The 24,353-nt window shown below is 41.5% G+C and overlaps 1 protein-coding gene across 14 annotated transcripts in view; it reads left to right on the forward strand.

Moving 5' to 3' along the window:
- SYNE1 (spectrin repeat containing nuclear envelope protein 1) overlaps positions 1-24,353 on the forward strand; it is a 387,376-nt gene that overhangs the window by 316,586 nt on the left and 46,437 nt on the right. For 13 of the 14 annotated variants that reach the window (XM_036316912.1, XM_036316911.1, XM_036316914.1 and 10 more), the window contains 6 exons: positions 2,168-2,402; positions 4,105-4,299; positions 7,316-7,441; positions 10,601-10,756; positions 16,115-16,273; positions 21,655-21,821. In XM_036316912.1, the coding sequence (XP_036172805.1) occupies positions 2,168-2,402; positions 4,105-4,299; positions 7,316-7,441; positions 10,601-10,756; positions 16,115-16,273; positions 21,655-21,821 (1,038 nt within the window). Of the gene's footprint in view, positions 1-2,167; positions 2,403-4,104; positions 4,300-7,315; positions 7,442-10,600; positions 10,757-13,816; positions 13,933-16,114; positions 16,274-21,654; positions 21,822-24,353 lie in introns of those variants that run through there. The other variant, XM_036316925.1, reaches the window with a different exon arrangement.

Raw genomic sequence — 24,353 nt, forward strand, 5'->3', positions numbered from 1 at the left:
CTTTGGAAGAACATGAAAGATTTCTATGGTTAAACTTGGAACAACAAAATGTGATACCGTATTTATTCTAGTCTAAGCAAGCCAAATTTAATATGAACTTTACAGAGAACTTAAGTCCCTCAAAAGAAGACAGATTTAAATGCAATTGGCTTATCTTTTGCTTTATCCTCCCTTAGGCAACTCTATAACAATATTACAAAAGTTTGAGTCATTAAGTAAAATAAAATTTAAAAGGCATGCGCAAGCCAACATCTATTAAATTTTCAATGTTATCAGTTAGGGAAAAACACCAAGGGATGAAATTATGAGGGTTGGACTGGAGAATAATTTTGAAAGTTGCAAGTGAAAAAAAAAAATTTTTGGTTAGAACATGTTGACAGTAGGAAGGCCTCAGATTACAAATGCATTGTGTTTTAAGAGTTCATTTATAACGTCTGCTTTGTAGAGCTCAAGTTCAGCAGAGGGGGCAGTGTCCTGCTCTAAGCAGCTCCTCATGCTGGCAGGTAGCTCAGGACTGCTCTGCTCTGCAGAGTGAGGATGCGGCTCCAGCGAGACCTTGGCCTGCTGCCTGGCGGGGAGAGGGTAGGCAGGGTACTTCTCATGTTGCAGGGTATTCTTGGGGCCTGGAGTCACATGTTTTCAGAGATGAGAGACACTGGTAGCTTTTAGGGAGGTCTCATCAACCCAACTCATCATATTTGGTTCTGCTGCACTTAGATGGTAAATATCAGAAAGGCTCTTTTAAAAACAGAAACACTGAGAACACTTTTGGTTACAAACTCAGAGTTCACAGTGGCCCTAGGTAGTAGGAGGTTCCAAGAGTTTGAGCCCTGAAGAGTCAGTCACAATAGAGGAAGAATGAGTATTGTTCCACATGAGCACTAAAACATGTGAAGAACAGTATCATCTATAAAGAAACTCATTCTATTAGATACTAGGCAAACCTATTCTAGAGCTACAAGTCGAAGGATAAAGAAAACTCAATGAATAACTGCCAACATTTTTTATTTTTTTATTTTTTTTTAAATATAGTTTTATTGATTTCAGAGAGGAACGAAGATGGAGGGACAGAAACATCAATGATGAGAGGGAATCATTGATCAGCTGCCTCCTGCACACCCCACACTGGGGATCGAGCCCACAACCCAGGCATGTGCCCTGACTGGGAATCAAACCCCCTGGTTCATAGATTGACACTCAAACACTGAGCAATGCTGGCCGAGGCAACATTTGTTAAAGGTAGAAAATACAGAAGTAGGAAAAACGAGCTAAAAAAATCTGATATTATTTACCTGGAAATTGAAAAGACTTCAGTAAAATTTAATACCTTTATGTATACGGACAACCTTTGTATAGCGATAGCCAGGGCTGTTTATTGTGAGGAATACTGAGAGCTCACGGAATACAGTGTGGTTTTCTTTAATTTTAAAATAACATAATTTTATTTAAGTGGCTCCTGACTCTAGCTAAAATCACCCAGTTTTATTCATTCGAAGTGGCTTATAATTCCAGCTGAGGACAGAGGTTATCAATAAGCATTGCTCCCCATTTCCTCCTGCTGTAGCACACACCAGGTACTGCGGACATGCTGCAAGCATTTCTATAGGTGTGCTCAGGGTGAGGGTTTGGGGGGCCATTCCCATTGCAACTGCTGCCCTATGCCCCCTTCTCTCTCATGCACTCGACATTGACCTTACCCATTAGCCCTCAGCCTGTGCTGAAATGTGAGAACACTCACTGTTTTCAAACCCCACTATTTTAATTATCAGTTTTTATATATTTTTAAAATTATTTTTATTGATTGCAGAGAGGAAGGCGAGGGAGAGATAGAAACATCAATGATGAGATAGACTCATTGATCAGCTGCCTCCTGCTCACCCCCTACTGGGGATTGAGCCCGCAACCTGGCGTGTGCCCTGCCTGGGAATCTAACTGTGACCTCCTGGTTCATAGGTCGATGCTCAACCACTGAGCCACGACAGCCGGGCTTGTCATTTTCAAATGTGCTGGCAATAGGCCTGATAGCAGATCATGGCATGATATTTGAAAACCTCGGCCCTAGATCGCTTTTCAGGGCTTACAGCCATCGAGTATGTGGACGTTGGCTGATAATGTCACTGCATTCAGAATCACAGTGTTTTCCCCCATGGAATTGTTTGTTCCCCAGGGATGAGTTCAACCTGAAACTGACCCTCCTCAGTCATCAGTGGCAGGGAGTCATCCGCAGGGCCCAGCAAAGGAGAGGCATCATCGACAGCCAGATCCGCCAGTGGCAGCGCTACAGGGAGATGGCAGAGAAGCTCCGCAAGTGGCTGGTTGAGGTGTCCTACCTGCCCGTGAGCGGTCTCGGGAGCGTCCCCATACCACTGCAGCAGGCGCGGACGCTCTTCGATGACGTGCAGGTAAGGGCAGAGCACGCTGGTTGAACCTCTTCTGCCTGTCCACTCTGCACACTTTCCCCAGCCTCAGTTTCTCAGAGGGGTTCTGGAGTGACTTTGGAATGAGGACAGATGTCGTTCTCAGATGTCAACAGACACATAGAAAATGACTGCTTTCCAAAGGCCGTATTTAATGGTGAAAGTTTGGTAGGTTCCAGCCTCGTACAAACACTCCCTCCTCTTCACACACCCAGGCCGCCCAGCAGCTCCTTGGATCCCATCGGGGATGGAGAAGAAAGGGAAGGACAACCTTGCATTCACTGCGCTTATTTTACTCATGAGTTTAAACAATTCACTGGAGTGTCCCAAAGAAGAGAGGGGCTCAGTCCTCAGACCTGTGTGTCCATTCCTGGTCCAGCCCCTTCCTTTCACCAGCCTGGGAATTTGATTTGGGTTCCAGCTTCTTGGACAGATACCTGCTAGCCTTCTCATCAGTCTGTCCCCGTGTACACCCTTCCCTGCTTTCTTTCTTCTCCTCGCTTCTCTTGTAGATCTCATGTCCACACGTGGCTTCAATGACATTCTAACAGCAGAGAATGGCCAAATTGGTATCTTCTGGTCACATTTACGTCCTGAGCTTCCAGCTCATGTAATTCATCTGCCTTTTAGATGTATGTCTATGTGCATCACACACACAACATACTCCGTGGGTTCCAACAACAGCTGGGTTCTCTGGACCAACCATTCTCCATTAGTCCAGTTCCCATGTTCCCCATCTGAGGAAATGTCATCACCAGCTAGCAGTCCATCAGTCAGTCCATAGCTATACTCTTCTTTTTCTCTCCCTTCCCGTGTCTGATATTCCTCCTTTCCATCCCTACTGCCACTGCCTTAGAGTAGGTGCTCATGGTTTCTTGCCTAGACAGGCGATAGCTCTCTAACCTGTCATAGTAGATCCGATACATGCTCTTCTTTGACCGCGTTTTCTACCCGACAGCTTTCAGCAAACACGTCATGTTCCTGCTTCATGTCCCGTGAATCTGTCACTTTTATTTCCAAACCAAATTCCTATGCAAGGTGGTCTCGCCTCATCTTCTTCCGCTCTTAGATGCATCCGATGTCCCAGCCACTGAAAACCACCTCCAGGGCCCTAAATCCGTATTTACCTTGTACAGCAAATTAGCACAGCCTCATTTCTCTGCATGGGAGGTGTTCTCTCCCTCCCTCCTCGCCCTCACATGACCCCAGGTCCTTAACCTGGTTGTGTTTATATGTCTTTCAAGACTCACAAAGGCATTACTATTTTGAGGGAGCCCCCTGTGGACCCCAAGTGGGTTAGAGATGTGATCTTTCTTTGAATTAGTTTATATTAAATACGAATTATAAATGTTTTCTGTGGGAGAAATATAAAGATCATAATGAAATTTTTTAAAAGCACATACACACACATATGACAGTGTGCTCCCTGTGCATAAATTTTATAGAGCAGTTTTCATATTGTCTCATGATTTCATTTAACCGGGAGTAGACACTAGGCCTCTCCCTATTGACTTCTCATTTATTTACATGTAGTTCTATTCATGCACAAAGTACTTGCTCAGTAAATGCTCACAGGATAAAAGAGGGCATGCTATGTCTGCAAACATCCAGGGTCATTAAAAAATACTGGCAATAGGGAAATGATGAAGGAAAAAATGAGAAAGTAAACAGCTCTGCTTCCTTTCAGTTCAAAGAGAAAGTGTTCCTGCGGCAACAAGGCAGCTACATCCTGACCGTGGAGGCGGGCAAGCAGCTGCTGCTCTCTGCTGACAGCGGGGCGCAGGCCGCCTTGCAGGCCGAGCTCACGGAAATCCAGGAGAAGTGGAAAGCTGCCAGCGTGCGTCTGGAGGAGCAGAAGAAAAAGCTGGCCTTCTTGTTGAAAGTAGGTTCTGCCCCTTCCTCCAGGAGATGTAGCAGAGCTGCAAGCTCCTCCCACTGGTGTCCTGCGACTCAGATAACGCAAAGGTCCTTGTCAACCTGTGGCGTTCTGACCTCCCGTGTCTTATTTACGACTCTGTCCTGTCTTGCATAAACCGGAGAAGTCTCTCCATTTCCAGCAGTTTGTCTCTCAGGAAAACCCCCCAGCAAAGTCGTTTTAAGTCTAACAAGACCATGCAAGCGATGAATTCTGATTGATGGCCGGTGCTAAGCCAGGAGCAATGTGATGACTGTATAAACCCAGACAGGAATGCAAGAGTAGATTCCACTCCCTAGTCTAAGACTTCACAGTGGTTTTCAAGATTGATATATCTTATTTTATAGCAGGGAAAGAGCTATCCAGCAAGATGCTCTTGATTTGATCTTAGCTTATCCAAGGGTGTGGCTATGAGATAAAACCTCCAGGAGCTGTACTAAGCCTTTGGTTGGATTCCGCTTGCACACTGATCAGGCGGCAAGTTTAGGGAAATGTAAGTTTATCCAGATTCCCCACAATTTGCTTTTCTCCCTCACTTTTCAAAGCCATTTCTAAATACATAATTAAATCAACAGTTGAAAAAGAGCCTGGGCTCTGACCTTAGATAAACCCAAGTTAGAACTATAATATACCAAGTAACCTGGTTGGCTCAACCTCCCTCAACCTCAGTCGCCTCATCTGTAGAGGGGGTATGATGACACCTCCTTCATACTGCATTACGAGGATTTAATGAAATGTTGAAGGTAGATCATGGTGGCACATATTGAGCCCTCAATAAATGATGCTAATTGTCATTGTTAATAATATCATTCTTTAAAAGTGAACACAGCTAAATACTAAAGTTATAAATAAGTTGATACTCACCAACACTTTAATGTGATTGTCTATTAAAATTGGCCTGTAACTTTTTGGATCAAAGGTAATAACTCAAGTGAATGGAATACATTTTGTGGGTTGTTGGTTTTTTTTAATACTTAAAGTGTGCACACCCATTGGGTGTATCCTATTAAATATTATTTAATGATATATTACCTGGGTGTGGGAAACCATCAAAAATGCCATGGAACATCTGTTAAAGAACAATTATTTGCACACAGCACAATTCATCAGTAACACAATATGCCCGATTCCCTTTTCTTCAGTTTTGCTTTCAGGAAAGGATTAAAAACATTGTAACTCATTCTGCAGAGAACATGTTAATCATATATTTTTCTTTATCTGTGCTGGGATTATTGGACACATTCCTAGGACCTAATAAGGCGAGATGGTTGACTCACTGCATTTGCTTTTCTTGTCAGTCTGTTTGTTGGCGTGTGAAACATCCATTTTGATAGATGTTTGCAGACCGTGACATTTTGCTATTTCCTTATAATTCATGTAGTAAGGAGACTTGGCTATAGCTTCAGAATCTCAGCCACCCTTGGAAAGGGAAATCCCCATTCTTTTCTTGTTAAAGTTTATTTTATCTTGAATCATACACAAGGTCCTATTTGCCTAAGGAGTTTATGAAGCTAAATTTTAATGTTTGGACAGCTTCATGTTACTGTATCTTCCCCCACAGCTATAACAAAATGCTTATCTATTTTTATCTCCTAATTTAATACTCTGAGTAAATGTGCCAAAAATGTAACCATTATAATTCCATGTTCTGCATGGTCACCTACTTTACCATCACTCTTAATTTTGTTATGATAAATAAGGACTTGATCTTTTCCCTTTTTGGATCAATGAATGTTTATTGACTGGATTGATAGGTTTCAAAATGGGTGATGACTTAATTGAGAATGCTGTTCAATTTAAGTAGAAAGAGGATATTTCTGTCTACTCACTTTGTTTAGCATTGATCAACTCAGTATGGCCTAGGAACACAGGGATATTTGTTCCTGGTAACTAGGAAGAGGGAATGTGGTGATACACTCTAGGACAGGAGTGGGCAACCCCTGGCACACGTGCCAAACATGGCACGCCGGTAACTTTTGCTGGCACGCGAAACCCTCTCTTATAATCTTCCATTTACAATTTTTTTTCTTAGTATCGACTTTTTTATTTTTCAGATAAATTCAGTGTAGGTGCATCTTAGATAAATAAATAATTTTACATAACATGTATACCTTAAAAAATAAATGTATTTTTCATCATCATAAACTGTGTTTTTGTCGCTCGAATGAATTTTATTATTTTTTCAAGGTTCTTCACATACGTACACCTTAAGAGATATCAAGTAGGCGTAACATGTTCTCAAAAAATTAGGGTTGGCACGCAGAAGAATTTTGAGTCAGAGATTTTGCTGGTTTTTGCACACTCACAAAAAGATTGCCCACCCCTGCTCTAGGAAATTCCCTAAAGGGATTTAAAAGTGAAATCAGAATCTTGAGCCAAATTCTCAGGTCACTTAGAAACCAAAAGACATTTGAGTATGGGAGAAATCTAGTCAACGCTTCTTAAAGAAGACAGTTTGGTAAATAGCACCTCTGGGTTGCTGTGTTAAAAATAAGCAACGGGAGAGGACATAGAAATGACCCAGACAAAGAAAGATGGGTAATGATGGAAGAGATCATGTAAAGAAAAATGCAACGTGATTCGGCACCACACGAATTATTAAAAGCAACTCTAGTTGTTTCTCTTTGGAACTCAGTAACTTAAGTTGTGGGGAGGGATCCCTGGGGAGGGCTGATAGAGAGGGGGAAGCCAGGCACGGGGGGCATTAGACAAATTAAGGGGATTTGTTTAGTTGAAGTGAATTTGCACTGGCACTGAGACAGCAGATAGGAGTTCACCTGTGGGTAGGGTGCTGTCAAGAATCAAGTCTCTATTCTGATTTCTGTCTGTTCTTTCTTTTACTTTCCTTATTACAAAAGAAATACATGTGTCTGGTAAAAAAAAAAAAAATCAGGTAATAATTGATGTATGGGAATTCAGAGGGTATTTTTCTTCCAGTTTCCTACAAAAGAATACACCGAAGGTCTTTCTCCTCCCATTTTAGGACTGGGAGAAGTGTGAGAGTGGAATAGCTGAGTCTCTGGAGAAGCTGCGAACTTTCAAAAAGAAGCTTTCCCTGCCCCTGCCGGACCACCAGGAAGAGCTCATTGCGGAGCAGATGCGCTGCAAGGCGAGTGACTGGGTTGAGCTTTCTGGTTGGTTGGTTTGTTTGTTTGTAATAATGTTTTTATTGATTTCAGAGAGGAAGAAAGAGGGAGAGAGAGGGAGAAACGTCAATGATGAGAGAATCATTGATCGGCTGCCTCCTGCATGCCCCCCACACTGGGGATCGAGCCTGTAATCTGGGCATGTGCCCTGTTCGGGAATCGAACCCTGACCTCCTGGTTCATAGGTCGATGCTCAAGCACTGAGCCACGCCATCCGGGCTGGACTGAGCTTTACCTGTCACCTACCTGTGTGCTTCTGCTGTAATAATGCCTTTGAAGGCATAATCAGGTCACACTCCTATGGCGTCGGCATGTAGTTGCACGTTCCAGGTGTATTGCAACAGAAGTGATCTCTTTAAAGCAGCCACACGGAGAGTCATTCTAGCAGAAGAGCCTAGTGCACAGGAGGGAAGGCGAGTCTGGGCCGCGTGAGGATCCTGCAGGCAGTGGCCCTGGAGGAGCACGCCCTGTCGTGCAGACTCGACTGTAAGGAACAGCAGCTGTAAATAGCTTTTCAGTCACTGCCTGGGACACAGTCCTCCAGGCACTCAGGGCCCCCCTACTTACAGATTATGATTGACACCTCAGAGTGCACTGGGAAGCAATCAGTAGCTAATGCAGAGCACTGGCCGCATCCTGAGCTCACTGAGACCAACATGACACAGCAGCTGAAGGATGCCTTCCATTCACACCTGGGAGCCAAGGGGAGTGCCCAAATAGCAGTTCTCTGCTGAGCCACATGCAGGTCAAATCAAAGCTGCCTTTAAAAATGTTCTGTACACATCCTTGTGTTTCCTGTCATTTGCAAATCACTGCATTAGAGCAATTCTGTTTAAAACTTCACACATACTTAAGTAATTTGGATTTTAATCAGTTCTCTGCTTCACTTTGGCTAGGAAGGTAAGCATTTAAGAAATATTAATTATTAAAGAAATCTAGAAATAAGCATTGTCCTGTGGACTGAAGGATCACAGGTTTGATTCCAGTTAAGGGCAAGTACCTCAGTTGCAGGCTCAATCGCTGGCCCTAGTCGGGGCACGTGCAGGAGGCAACCAATCGATGTGTCTCTCTCACATTGATGTTTCTCTCTGTCTCTCCCCTTCCCTTCCACTCTGTCTAAAATCCAATGAAAAAAAATCCTCGGGTGAGGATTAACAACAACAAAAAAGAAGTCTAGAAATCATAAAATGTGTGCATATAAGAATTTTTTCTTGGATATTAAAATTATGGCTATTCTTTGAAACTTGAGAGAGTCCGACTTAGGAAAAAATAGAAGGTAGTAAGTGTGCTTTACATCGAGGATGGTGAGTGAAATAATATCACGAGGTATGAATGCAGAAGTATGCAAAGATTTAAGAGAGTTTGTGTTTAATCTGTGATTGTAAGTGCATGAACAATGACTGAAGAAACCTTCAATAACCAGGCATGGGCATTTATCAGCTCCTTCCCTGTGCCAGTGACTGTATCAATGTCCTCTCTGTTGTCATGAGCACAGCTCACAAGAACAACCTTTTATTTCTCTGCTACAGGTGTGAAAACTTCTAGAAGTTTAATAGCTTTTCAAAGTTAGTAAATATCAAGGTTGCCTGAGTCCAAAGGCTTTATTTTTACCACATGGACTCAAGTCAGGGAGTCTGGGAGTCTGAAAGAGTTGGTTTCTGGTGGTGGTGTTGCTTTTTAATTTAATTTATTTTATTTATTTATTTTAAACATGTTTTTATTGATTTCAGAGAGGAAGGGAGAGGGAGCGAGAGATAGAAACATCAATGATGAGAGAGAATCATTAATTGGCTGCCTCCTGCATACCTGCCTACTGGGGATCGAGGCTGCAGCCCTGGCATGTGCCCTGGTTGGGAATTGAACCGTGACCTCCTAGTTCATAGGTCGATGCTCAATCACTGAGCCACACCGGCTGGGCTGTTGTTACTTTTTTAATCTTTATACCAAATCTGATGTCTGAGTTGGGAGTTAAAAACTGTTGTAAAAATAGGAAAACCTTTACATTGGCATGGCAACTTAATATGTCTATGGATATAAACAGGCATGCTGCATATTTAATATACCTGGATGATTTGATCTTTCAGTTTTGATACTGTTACCATGGGATCTCATCTCCCAAAATACAGGACACTTACAGACATGCCCTGCTATTAAGTTTGGAGATTAAAAGGATGCACTTTGGTCCAGCTCCCTTCTACTCTTCCCCCAAACCACCCTTAGCAGCAGAACAAACAATTACCTAGAAAATTCAGGCTGAACCTTCATTTGCTTAAATTGCCTAGGACGTTAGCCTCTGATAGCCGTTAATTGCCTTTGCCTTTGGAAACTTGTCTGCTATGTGAAGAGACAAAAAGAGAGAGGAAAAGCCACGTGAAATATTCTATTTATATATTAAATTAGCTGGACTCTAAGATCATCCAGAGCTGCCAAAAAGCATTAGCTATGCAAATTGCAAAATCTGTTCAAACATTGCAAACACTAATGTCAACCTATTCAAATATTTTTTTTATGATTTTTTTTCTTAAATCGGTTCTCCCCAAAATCAGAAGATATGTATTTGGACAAGTTACTTAAAGAAATCTCTAATCTTGCAAAAAAGGCATTCAGCCCATTATTTTAATTTGAGTAAAATTATCACTAGACCTTCTCAGCTTTTACCTTATAATTCTATATCACAGAATGTAGCAATTCATAATGTTTGAACATGAAAGGTCAATCTAAGAGTTTGAGTTTTTAAAAAAATATATTTCATTAATATGATCAGTAACTCAGAACTAGAAAAATGGATGGGCTAGGAGTTTATGAAGTCAGTTTAAAAGTAAAGAAGATCAGTGAGGTAATGCAACTTCAACTCCTCAACTTACAAAAGACGATCAAAAATGATCAGTGAAATGATGATAGATGGTAGAAAGATTCTGGAGGCAATGAGATATTTTATCAGAACTTGGAAAATTATCAAATCATGTGGAAGAAAATAACTAGTTACCAAGTTAGATGTTCAAACAGAGAGTGGGGTGAAAAGGTAATTGTATCAAGAAGGGGTCTTAAGTACACTTCAGAAATTGTTGAGGATGGATGTCCATGAGTATTCAAGTTTGCGTGTTTGTTTGTCTTTAATCTAGGAATTGGAAACTGCAGTGGGCAGCTGGACAGATGACTTGGCACAATTGACGTTACTGAAGGACACCCTCTGTGCCTACATCAGCGCTGATGACGTGTCCATGCTGAACGAACGCGGGGAGCTTCTGCAGAGGCAGTGGGAAGAACTGTGCCGCCAGGTGAGAGGAATTCTAGACTCCACACTAGCTCAGGGAGGTAGAATACGGGGCCATGATTTGAAATGTCTGGTAGCGTGGCCCACGTTTGGATGGGTCTCATAACTCATCGTAGGCACAGAGGGAGAAATCTGTTATTACAGATATATTTCAGACGACTGGGGCCATGGGCCCAGGAAGCAGTGTGCGGATGATGTTTTGTTGAGTTGCACAGTTGAAACCGATGTGGTTTTGTGAACCGATGTCACCCCAATAAAGTAATAAAAAATATGTTAGGTGAAGGCAAATCATGCCTTACCATTGCATGTGAGATCCATTCATTCAAACTGGATTTTGCTCTCTGTTTCACTGGCTAGCATAATATTTTTAAGAGGAAACACGGTTCTGCGGTTCACGGTTGTGGTTTTGCTAGGTAGATATGGGTGGTCTGTTTCTTACTTTCCACGTGTGAAGACCATTGTTTTCTGTGCGGGTTTAGATAATACTGCGGGGCTGGTTCTGTCCATGGCACATTGTTACTGCCGATTTATCGTGGTTATTTTTAATAATTCAGATTATAATTGACTGCTATGTGTGCAATGCCTTGAAAGAGACCCCAGATTGGGTTTTGATTTGGAAACAAAAGGAAAAGGTTGGTGGCAAGGTAATAAGAAGACATGCGAGGCAAAAGGAATAACATTGATTAAAGGCCCACAAGTGAAGAACAGGCCCTGACCTTGAGTCTTGAGACCACACCCTCCAGGAAGCAGGGACCATGTCTGTCAGGCTCCTGCCTGTACCTGGTTGTCTTACCTGGCACATAATAAGCTGTGATGCAAATTTGTCCCATCAACCAGTCACTATAATTGTTGTGAATTTCACAAGCTATAGTAGATGTCGCTAGTATCAAGTTTACAATTGAGCAGAGACTAAAATCAGTCAGAAGGATCAATACGATGAAGGAAAAACTGGGTTAAAACAATGTATGAAGATGTAAGCAAATTGAGGGCAATGTGGATTGCGAGAATTAAGAAAATGCCTGTTGAAGAAGATACATCTTGAACTGAGATGGGGAGCAGAGGTGAGGCATGCGGCCCGCCAGCCGTGAGTTTGACGTGCTCGGTGTAGAGGGCACAAGCAGATGTGTTGGACATGGTGGCAGAAGAGTGGAGCAGGGGCCCTGCCTGGGGAGAAGCAGGTGTGGAAGGATGAGGAAGAGACACTTGAGAAGGAGCCGCTGGGCCTCCCCTTCAGGCCAGCTATGCTCCAGTAGAGATCTCTTCTCTGCCTTCCTCCCACATCCTCCGACGTTAGCAATGCTTCTCTTCACGCTTCAGAAAACATTAAAACAGCGTTCAAGAGCCTGATAGCCTCTGGATTCATTCAGCATCCACAAGAAATTTGCTGGTGGGTAAATTTCCCTCTGTATGTTTAGATTAAAAACCCTGACATTTCTCAGGCCGTGAGCAAGGGGGAAATTCTGGAGCACACTGGGTAAATGTGTGAAACGTTTCCCACGAACGCATGCTAAACTTTTAAAAAGGAGAAACGAAACGTAAGAGGTGATTTTCATAAAGGTGCTAATGTTTTGAGTTAAAAATTAATTAGCCACTTTCCACAGAGCTCCATATTCTCAGCGCAGACAGTGAGAAATTTACCTGGAGTGTGATCATGGCAACCACATGTTTTATTATTGTCTGAATTTTTTAATCCAAAATCAATACATTACATATTTTTTAATGTAAAGATTTATCATGATATGTCACATAAATGAAAGCTAATTTGGTGGGTACAAATAATGGAAAATGATCACAACACTGTTTAGTTACTTTCATGTTATTTGTTTTTCTTGAAATTCAGGAACATCTAGCTCTACTTGCTGACTCAGTACTTTTCAGTACATTATGTGTAATGATTTGGACTAGATCCGTTTCTCTGGCTGATTGGTGTCTGTACAGTTTTCAGAGAGAGGACACTTTAGAGAGAGTCCTCTGGACTCCCCATCCCTTTTGGTCTGTGCCATCATGGTCAGTGTACTGTTCCCCTCCTCTCCTTTTTCTCCTTCCTCCCCTCCTCCTCCTCCTTCTCCTCCTCCTCCTCCTCCTCCTCCTCCTCTTCCTCCTCCTCCTTCTCTTTCTTCTCCTCTTCCTCCTCCTCCCCCCCTCCTCCTCCTCCTTCTCCTCCTCCTCCTCCTCCTCCTCTTCCTTCTTCTTCTTCTTTTTTTAGAGAGAGTGGAAGGGAGAGAGGAGCAGGAGAGAGAGAGACATTCACTAGTTTCCCCCCTGCTCGCCTTTGGGTCCAGGGATTGAAACTCTAACCAAGGTATGTGCCCTTGACCAGAAATCGAACCTGAGACCTTTTGGTCTGCAAGCTGACAATCTGACCACTGAGCTAACCTGACCAGAGCTTTTCTTCTTTTTTTAATGTTTATGACTTTATGGCAAAATTATGAAGTTCTGGGGGACAAAGACTATTTCTTTTTATTTCCAGTGTGTAGAACAGCTAAGTGTTCATATGCTTATAATGTAGACAAGACTTTCGAACATTTATTTTATGTTTTTATGCTTGCGTTCCTCTAAATATAAAAAAATGACAAGGTTTATGAATATTGGAAGTTAAGAAGATTATGATTATCTAACACTTTTTGCTTTAAGAAAATGTACTGTGTAAAAATACCACAAGAGTCCTAGCTGGTTTGGCTCAGTGGATAGAGCATCAGCCTGCCGACTAAAGGATTCGATTCTGGTCACGGGCACTTGCCAGGGTTGCAGGCTCGATCCCCAGTAGGGGTCATGCAGGAGGCAGCTGATCAATGATTCTCTCATCATTGATGTTTCTGTCTCTCTCTCTCTCTCCCTTCCTCTCTGGAATCAATGAAGAAATATATTTTAAAAAATAAAAATAAATCAGTCAGAGTTTACTCATGGTTGGGCCAAAGGTGCCGCCAGGAGAGAAGTGTAAGGAGGAATATAGATTAGTTACTAGGTTTTGACTTAGTGTTTCCGGAGACATTCTATCAAGTATAAAACCACAAAAGGAAATGGGCTTGTGTCTAGGCCTCATTTTCAAAGTCACAGACGGGTTTTAAACACAGCACTACCACTCTGCCAAGAGCAGGGAGTCTGTGCTGGTTCCAATGGAAGCTGTCGATGAGCAGGCGGGAGTAACCAGGACTTGGGTGGGGATGCAGAAGATGTGCTGTAAGTAGACTGGGCAGAGGAGAGTTCAGATAGAAAAGTGTCCTGTTTTCAAATAGGCTCCCCAGATGCTTGGCTGTGACTGTGCAGCCATAGGTGATACTTGCTTTTATTCCTGTTTGGGTTTGTAGATCCTGTGTGTAATTCTAGTTGAGGTATAAATATATCACCATTGTAATAGCTTGTTGTTTTTCAAATTGTCATGGTAAAAATATTTGAAGTAGAGGAGGATGTGTTTCCTGTTCAGCTGCCTCACTCTGGGGGTTTTAGCCAGGACTCGTCAGCTGTTGGCAAAAGCAGTATGTTTATGCCCTTGAGAAAATGTAAGTGCTAAGCTGGTAAATTTGAGGGTTTCCACCGAACCCAAAGAAAGAGATATTAGCGTTCCCTTATCATGCAGCTTAAATATTAGTTTTACAAACCACAAGGAAAACGCTGTCCCCGTTATGAATTAAATCTTTTGAAAAACTTTCGGCGCCAATTTGTAACCAAAAGTGCAACTTAGCTGGAGCCTACCTGTTTCTCTCCCAGCTCTTGCTCTACGTAAGCACATGAAAGCCACACTTCCGGTGTTGATCAACACTAGAGATATATGTTCTAGCTGTTTGGTGGAGATATAGAATGCAGGAATGTCAAGGAGAAAAAAAATGAAAAACTCAAATGATGCCCTACAGGCATATACAGTGGTTGTAGTATATTAATGACCAGTTTTTGTTACATCTTTAGTATTTACTGGTCATTTTCTTAAATTATTTTATTGTTTGTATTCTATTATGAGCCTACTGTATTCCAGTATATAGGACAATGCTTGGTACATAGTAGACACTGGTTTACTGCAAACAATAAACATTTTTTATTGAATTTATTAGGTTGACATTGGTCAATAAAATTATATAGGTTCCAGGTGTACAATTCTATAATACATCATCTGTATATTGTATTGTGTGTTCACCACCCCAAGTCCAGTCTCCTTCCATCACCATTTATCTCCCCTATACCCTCTCACCCCCATTTCCCTCTGGTAATCACCATACTCATAGACAATAAATATTTGTTGAAAGAGTTTTGGAACCAATCTTAAGATTAATTTACAAATGAAAAAAAGTAAGGCTTAAGAGAAGATGATTAGCCTTGCCCTGATCATATCATTAGTAAATGATGAAGACTGTTTTGAATCTCAGCTGTGCCTGGATATTTGATCATAATGTTATATTACAGCCTGTGTCAGACTCGGGCTTAGCTGCTTCTACCTCCTACTGACTATAAATAAATGCCTCAAATGCATCTAACCTCCATTTCTATCTCTTGAATGTGGATAGTAATACCTTCCTCTCAAATAAATAGTTACTATTTTTCTCTAATGCAGTCATCTTTCCTGCAGATGTCGTTGAAAAAAGCCCTAGAATTCACTCTTGTCCATGGCCAAAATTTGGGAGAAGAGGAAGGGAGAAGCTACACATAGCAAGACCTATTACTCTTAAGTCTCAAGGGCAAGAGTGTCTACTTTTTTTCTTGGAAAACGGTTGCATTGAGAAGCTCCAATTAGGAAAATATTGTTTCAGCTTGGACATCACTGAGCCAGAACCATCAGCTGCACTCTTGACTCTGAATGAAATTGAAAAAGTCACATTCACCGGAAAATTCAAAATCGTAGGGGTGCAGGATACTGTGCACGGGGCTGTCCGAGTTCTAGAGGAAAGGGGAGCAGGGAGGAGGGGGTGTAGTCTTATCCTCGGCGCTGTCTGGAGTAGCTTAACATCGGTGACATTTGTCTCCAAAACTTTCCACCTGTTTTCTTAGCCTTTTCCATTCCTACTGGAATCCACCCAGGTAAATGCACTGCTCTTTGTTCCGTATTTTTTGCCCCCAAGAAAACTTAGGCTTTTTTAGTGAAAGTGCACGACCCTGTGTTCTGTCTACACGGAACCCACTGTCGCGTGGAGCTGGAGTGTCAGCACCTGTCATACGTGACTGTGCCCATGTCTCCTCGGGGGGGAAAGTACAGGGTTCATGTCTCCCACTTGTATTTAAGAACCACGTTCCCAGGCCTGAGCCGCAGGGAGCAGCACTAAGGAGACGCACTATTGTTCCTATCAATCCGCCCAGAGTTTGCTGGCTATTTCCCTCTGGGTAGAGCTCCACTCTGACCATCCTTTTGTGTTTTCTCTCATTTTCAACTTTCCAGCTCTCCCTACGGCGGCAGCAGGTCAGCGAGAGACTGAATGAATGGGCCGTCTTCAGTGAGAAGAACAAGGAGCTGTGCGAATGGCTGACGCAGATGGAGAGCAAAGTTTCCCAGAATGGAGACATCCTCATTGAGGAAATGATTGAGAAGCTCAAGAAGGTAGGGCCTCCTGGCCGCATCTGTTTTCACCCTCCCTGTGCTGAGGCCTGTGGTAGGTGCGGGTAGGCCGTGCACACAATTACTTTCCATCAAGGCAGCACTCTCTTAGGAACGTTTCCTTTTTTTAATATAAAATAAACTTGCATGGAAAGGCCTCCTTTACTTTAAAAATATTTTCTTTTGTTGATTTGTTTATTTTTAAGTTTAAATTTTATTTCTCAATTACTGTTTATGTTCAGTATTATTTTGTATTAGTTTTAGGTGTACGATATAGTGGTTAGATGACCATATACTTGTAAAGTGGTCCCCTGATATTTCAAGTACCCACCCGGTACCATAGTTATTACAGTATTATTGACTATATTTTCTACACTTTACCTTACCTCCCCCAGGACAGTTCTGTAACTACCAGTTAGTATTTCTCAATCCCTTTACGTTTTTCACCCAGTCCCCCAACCCCTTTAGCATCTGGCAGCCATCAGTCTGTTCTCTGTATCTATGAGTCTGTTTCTGTTGTGTTTGTTCATTTAGTTTGTTCCTTACATTCCACATATATGTGCAATCACAGAGGATTTGTCTTTCTACAGAGACTATTTTCAATTTGTTATGAAATAGAATATTTGCTGATAATGTTCAATATTTTGGACTTTTAGTTACTGGTCCAGTGGGCATCATTTATGTGTAGGAGGTAACATCACAGAGAAGAATTAAAAAAAACACACAACAACCTAGGATCAATTAAACTGAAATTTTCTTCTTTTTAAAATTTTTTTTTATTGATTTCAGAGAGAGAGAGAAACATCAACATGAGAGATAATCATTGATCAGTTGCCTCCTGCATGCCCCTCTCCCCCTTGGGGATCTGCGCCCACAACCCGGGCATGTTCCCTGACCAGGAATCATACCATGACCTCCTGGTTCATAGACTGACACTAAAGCACTGAGCCACCCCAGCTAGGCTGACATTTTTTTTTTTAAGTAAATCTTTATTGTTCAGATTATTACATTTGTTCCTCTTTTATCCCCCCCACACCTCCACTCCACCCAGTTCCCACACCACCCTCTGCCCTCACTCCCCACCCACTGTTCTCATCCCTAGGTGCACAATTTTTGTCCAGTCTCTTCCCGCATCTCCCACACCCCTTCCCCCACCAGTCCATTCCCTTTCTATGCCCCTGATTCTATTATAATCAACAGTTCATTCTGTTCATCAGATTATTTATTCACTTGATTCTTAGATTCACTTGTTGATAGATGCGTATTTGTTGTTCATAATTTGTATCTTTACCTTTTTCTTCTTCTTCCTCTTCTTAAAGGATACCTTTCAGCATTTCATATAATACTGGTTTGGTGGTGATGAACTCCTTTAGCTTTTCCTTATCTGTGAAGCTCTTTATCCGACCCTCAATTCTGAATGATAGCTTTGCTGGATAAAGTAATCTTGGTTGTAGGTTCTTGGCATTCATCACTTTGAATATTTCTTGCCACTCCCTTCTGGCCTGCAAAGTTTCTGTTGAGAAATCAGCTGACAGTCGTATGGGTATTCCCTTGTAGGTAACTGGGTTTCTTTCTCTTGCTGCTTTTAAGATTCTCTCTTTGTCTTTTGCTCTTGGCATTTTAATTATGATGTGTCTTGGTGTGGTCCTCTTTGGGTTCCTTTTGTTTGGGGTTCTCTGTGCTTCCTGGACTTGTAAGTCTATTTCTTTCACCAGGTAGGGGAAGTTTTCTGTCATTATTTCTTCAAGTAGGTTTTCAATATCTTGGTCTCTCTCATCTTCTGGCACCCCTATAATTCTGATGTTGGTACGCCTGAAGCTGTCCCAGAGGCTCCTTACACTATCTTCGTATTTTCAGATTCTTTTTTCATTTTGCTTTTCCGGTTGGGTGTTTTTAGCTTCTTCGCATTTCAAATCTTTGCCTTGATTCTTGTGGTCCTCTGGTCTGCTGTTGGGAGTCTGTATAATATTCGTTATTTCAGTCCGTGTATGCTTAATTTCTAGTTGGTTCTTTATCACAACATCGAGGGTCTCATTAGATTTCTTGAGGATCTCAATAACTTTATCGGCAGCTTCTAGACAGTTCTTGAGAGACCTTAAAAGTGTGGTTCTGAACTCAATATCCTCCATTGACAGTTTTGTCCTGTTTCTTTGTCTCCGCATTTTTTATGCTTTCTTGGTGCACCCCCTAGTGGTCTTTGTGCGCAGTCTTGTTGTAGTTAAGCCTTGATTGTTGTAGTTAATACTAGGGGGATTTGACCTCCAGGCCAACTGGCTGTGAGAATCAGCTGTGTCTGCAGTGGGAAAACTTCTGTCCTCTAGGGAGGTGCTAATCTAGCCTTTGCCTGAGGCTATCTGGCAAATGGCTCTGCGCAGGGCTTGGGCGGGGCGGGTCGCATGGGATCAACAGAGCGGGTGTAGGGAGCAGTTATGGCTGCTCTCAGTCCCGTCCCCAGAGGCTCTGCCTCTCAGAGTCCCAGCAACCGCTACAAACCTCGGAGAGAAAGCTGCCCTCGCGTTCCGACCGATGCCAGGCAGTCCCGCTTCTCCCGTTTGAGTCTGGGTCCCTAGAGACTCGCCCAGAACTGGAGCTCAGAATCTGAGACTCCCTCCCGATTGAAAACAACAACCGCGTCCTCAGCTACCAGCCCGCTCCGCGCATACCTCCGCACCTTTGTATTTTCCGCACTGCGCCTCCTCTGAGTCTCATATGCTGTTCTCTTTCCTTCTAGTTGAAGAATTTCCCCTCAGCAGGTCTTCCTGTGGTTCTGGGCGATGTCCGTTCCGTCTTTTAGTTGTATTTGTGGAGTGGTTGTTCGAGGCAGCTAACTCCGGTGTTTACCTATGTTGCCATCTTGGTTTTCTCCGACATTTTCTTTATAAAACAGGATTTATAGTCACAGGAATGAGAAGTTTTCTGAGAATTTTGGTTTAGCATTATTCTCAAGTTATATATTATTATTAAAGTATTTTATATATTCACATGGATTTAGAACATTTCCATATCTATGTAGGGCTGATCAAATTTACCAGCAGTGAAAAATGCTTTGAAGATTTTAGTGGTATTTCCACATAGCTTTGAACAATCACCGTATTCTAGGTTATGTTTCTCGTTAGCACATATCACCATCTGGTGTACAGTGTCTTCTCCACTTTCTTGTTCATTATCTGTCTGCAGTGGGAGCCCCACGGGACTCTTAGCTTCCCTGGAACAGGGACTTGGTCTGTTTTGTTCAGCACTCTATCTCCTTCACTCAGAATAATGCCAGCTTCTCATAAGCTTTGTGTTAGCCGTCCCCAGTGTCTCTTCCTTTCCTTTGGTAAGAGTACCTCCAAGGTCTCTGAAAATAAATATAAATGGGTATTAGGAAAAAATTTCTGTATTCATGCACACATACAAAGAAAGATAAAAACTCCAAAGCAACACATAATATGAATTTACTTCATAGGTTTCCACTTAAAATTGCAAATTCTAAGGATAAACATTTGTATTTTTGATATCATAATTCTTTCAAATGTGGGCTGAGGTGATATAGATTTCATGTAAGCACCTGCTAATAGCGCTGCTAGTTTCTGAGCATCAGAGAATGTCCCACTAGACATGAGTAACGTACTGTAGGTGTTGTAGTGAAGTTTGCTATAGAATAAATGTTGGCTAAGTCTATCTATATTTTCATTGATTTTCTTCATGAAATTTAAGAGGCATAGTTTGGGGATACAGAAAGAAACTAGCCCTTGAATGATATACAGTTGTAATTTAAAATTTAAAATTTTTTAAATTTTTTTCAGTTAATTTTGTTACACTATTTGGCACAATGTTAGGAATCATCTTTAAAATATTAACTACTATTTGTATATAAAATAAGTTATGGAATTGAAAAAGAAGTCTTTATGAGCTTGCCTCTTGTGCTGTGTCTTTTGTACAGGAAAATAGCACTGAGGCTTGGTCATTTTAGCAATATTAGCCAAAAGCAATTAATAAACAGACTGTAACCAAGACACTGGTGTCTGCTGGAATTAACAGTTAAAAACATTTTCATCTGAAAGACAGCCCAAGAGCATTATTTCGCTATAAATATTAGGCTTAGAGTAATTCATTTGAAATAAAGATTTCTCAGTAAGATTATCTCAAATGTATGGTGAAATATTATACCTATTAGTAAGTGCATCCAATGTATTGGTCTTTGAATCCCATCATGTTGAAGTAATATAAAGAGGAGGGCAGGTGGGGGTACAAAAGATTGGGTCTCATCACTCTGGAGGAGAGTAGGAGGGCCACTGGATGGGGAGTGCAGGTAGAGGTGGAGGGGAGGTACCTTTCAGCATCACCTGAGTCATAACATTGCGTGGCCTGTCTCCTGCAAATAGGCCACATGCGGCCTGATCTCCTCATCCACAGCAATCCTGAAGAGGAGCTAGTGCCACAATTGGTAAAGAAAGGAAGCAAGTTCGAGAGCCATTGATCTTCTAAGACTAGTGGTTATTATTCTTGAGAGTTAATTTGCCATTGATTTATGTTTTATAAAACATTGACATATTATAGAGGATGTCTCTTTAAAATGAGGGTCCTACTCTTTTTTGAAAATATATTTTTATTGATTTCAGAGAGGAAGGGGGAGATAGAGAGAGAGAGAGAGAGAGATAGAGATAGAAACATAAATGATGAGAGAATCATTGATCGGCTGCCTCCTGCATACCCCCTAATGGGGATCGAACCCGCAACCCTGGCATGTGCCCTTGACTGGAATCGAACCTGGGACCTTTCAGTCCCCAGGCTGACACTCTATCCACTGAGCAAAACCAGCTAGGGCAAAGGTACTACTCTTAAAACATTCTGCATCAATAAGGATTGACAAACACACACGTACACTTACATTTATATGTTAAATACACACACACACACACACACACACACACACACACACACACACACACAGACACACACACACACACACACACACACACACACACACACACACATCGTGTAAGCCCCCTGGGCAGCTATTTGTATGAGAACTGATTCTAACTATAATGTCAGGTTGGTGGTTACAAGAAGGTATAATAACCCAGCATTAAAATCCTTCAAGTTTTGTCTTTTGTATCTATGTGTGTACCTTTGTTTTTTAATGCCGATTTTATGTAAATATAAAGCACCCCCTATTCCCTTGTAAGATATCTACATAAAAATTCAATGTGGACTCTGCATACATACCGCAAATAATAGGTTCCATTTGGTTTGTGCACATGGACGGATATTCAAAGTGTTCCTCGCGTCAGAACTACTTCCAAACAGCAGGAAACTATAATTATATGCTTCCAGGACAGCCAGGCTGCAGGTATCAAGAATATGCTTTCTGACCTCTGGGATTGCTATTTATTGCACAGGATTATCAAGAGGAAATTGCTATTGCCCAAGAGAACAAAATACAGCTCCAGCAAATGGGAGAGCGACTCGCTAGAGCCAGCCACGAGAGCAAGGCCTCGGAGATCGAATACAAGCTGGGCAAGGTCAATGACCGGTGGCAGCATCTCCTGGACCTCATGGCAGCCAGGTAAAGGGCCTGTCAGCAGGACAGGTGTGCGCAGAATTTTAACACTTTCACTCCGCCTTCCAGCTAAAGGCAACCCAGCACATCTCTCTGCGTTCTTTATCCATTTTAACCGTTTTAGTTCACCCTTTTCTCAGAAATGCCACTTGCATTAACTTTAAAATGCTCCTTACTTCGTAAGTTTAGTGGTGTTTACAGTTAGCTGAAAGAAAGTCATGTGCTATCAAAACTCTTTCCCAGGAAAATAATTCTTTTTTCAGACTTTCATGGGTATTCACCTGCTGCTAAGGAGTGAATCTGGTTTTAAAAAAAAAAGTTGTCACATTCCTACTATATTTCTGGTTAGCAAGGGAAAATTCTGATCATTGCCATTCTGCTCAGTTGTAAAAATAACCCGCTGCTTTATTGTAAATTTGTCCTTAGCTTTAAGAACTGTAAGTGTCTGCCTTCTATTTGAGAGAATATTACATTCAGTTTTTGTTGCGGAAGGGCAGGGTGAGTAAAACAGATAAAAATAAAAAATATATAAGGGTCTCTACTAGCCTATAAACGTCTGATATGATTGAATGAGGCACCATGGTATTTGATATAAAAAGAGGGAATGACTAAGTAGATGCTTTATTTTAGGTGAACTTTGCTTCATGTTGGAATGCAGGCTCCATGAAGACAGGGACCTTTATCCGCCCTGTCCACTGTGTGTCACAAACACCAGGAGCAGTGCCTGGCTGTAATCTGGGCTCAGTAAATATTTGAATGGATGAATGAATGAATGAATGAATACTTGAATGGATATTCTTTATGGCAGTTAGGAGACTTGTAATGTAACAAATGCTACTGATTTACAGCTATTTTGGAATTATCCTCAATATGCTGTTTTTTAAAGTATTTGATCAGAAGTATATATATATATGTGTGTGTGTGTGTGTATATATATATATATATATATATATATATATATATATATATATATATATATTTACAATCAATATTATTTTGTATTAGTTTCAGGGGTACAGCATGGTGGTTAGACAATCATATACTATACAAAGTATTCCCCAGATGTTTCCAGTACCCACCTGGCTCCGTACATAGTTATTGCAGTATTATTGACTATTTTCCCTAGGCTGTACTTTATATCCCCGTGATTATTCTGTAACTACCAATCTGTACTTCTCAATCCCTTTACCTTTGTCACCTGGGACCCTTGCCTTAGCCATGCTGCATCAAGCTGGACAGGAAATAGTGCCTTTTGAATACCATGTGCCACACAAACAGCATTACAGTTCCATATGTTAATTTTGAAAACACTTACTGTATTTTTCTATAAAGAAATGAAAAAGGATCAAAGAAGAAAGTGAGATCACAGTGTACTTTATTTTAATGCCACAAAAAAGGGTTAAATGTTTATCTATTTTCAAAATGTTTAACAATAGCACTGTAATAGCTAACATCTATTGAACCCTGTTTGTGCCAATGACCATGCTACAGGCCTCAGGCACATCTTCTCACATGTTATTCACAACGCCCTCTAAAGGGAGCATGATGATCGTACCCATTTTCCAGATGCAGAGGCCAAGGCTTTGGTTTGCTCATGGTCACTTACATCCCGAGTGGCAGAGCCTATGGTCCCTGACTCTACAGCCCATGTTCCGGAGCACTGTGCTCTCCGACCTCCCAAACTTAGGACTTCCTTGTCCCTGTTCTAGAAAATGCAATTACAAGGAAATTGGGCTCTGTTATTTATTTCAACAATCCAATTTCCCAATCCTTTGTTTGTGAAGTACTGACCATGTAACAGTGACTGAGCGCCTGTGAGAATACAGAGACAGGCCCTTTCTTCAAGGAGTTCATGGTGGGAACACAGACAGGCAAAGACATCAAGGAAAATGATGAGCCCAGTGCTCTAGTAATGCTACCAAAAAGAGATGGGAGCCTATGGTTCAAATAAAGCTACTCTAAAGTTTAGTCATACATAGTTTTAGGACCCCAATGCTATAGTTGGGCTTCTCAGTCACTGAGAACAAAATCTTATTTCAGAAGGAGAAATTGAACCCCCTTGTGCTATAAATACCCTTGTTAGGGAAGCCACCCCCTTGATAAACATCCCTGGATTCTTTTGCTCCAATTATGACTCATGGATTGGCTTGCATTGCCAGGTAATCCAGTCAAAGTAATTAATAGTCTTTTTTTAATGTTTAGTGGCTCAATGGTATAGAAGAATATGGGGGCCCACTATGTGAAAGATGTTTTAAATTAAATATGATATAATTTAATCTTAAGCAGCTAGCTTCGTGTATGTCCAGCTGTTAGCCAATATTATATCAAATGAGTTAGGTGCTTTCTCCTCAAAGTCATGTGGTGGTGTTGTTTTTTGTGTTTTTTTTTTATAACTTTAATGTCTGGTTTTTCAAGGGAGAATTTTTATGTATTATTTAGTTTATTTTTCTAAAAAAATACACATCAGTAAACTTGAGTCAATTAAATATCTCTAAGGTATACGTGCTTTGCTCTAGAGTCACAAAAATGCTCAGAGAC

This window comes from Myotis myotis, unplaced genomic scaffold, assembly GCF_014108235.1.
Source record: "Myotis myotis isolate mMyoMyo1 unplaced genomic scaffold, mMyoMyo1.p scaffold_m19_p_7, whole genome shotgun sequence".
Classification (NCBI taxonomy): Eukaryota; Metazoa; Chordata; class Mammalia; order Chiroptera; family Vespertilionidae; genus Myotis; species Myotis myotis.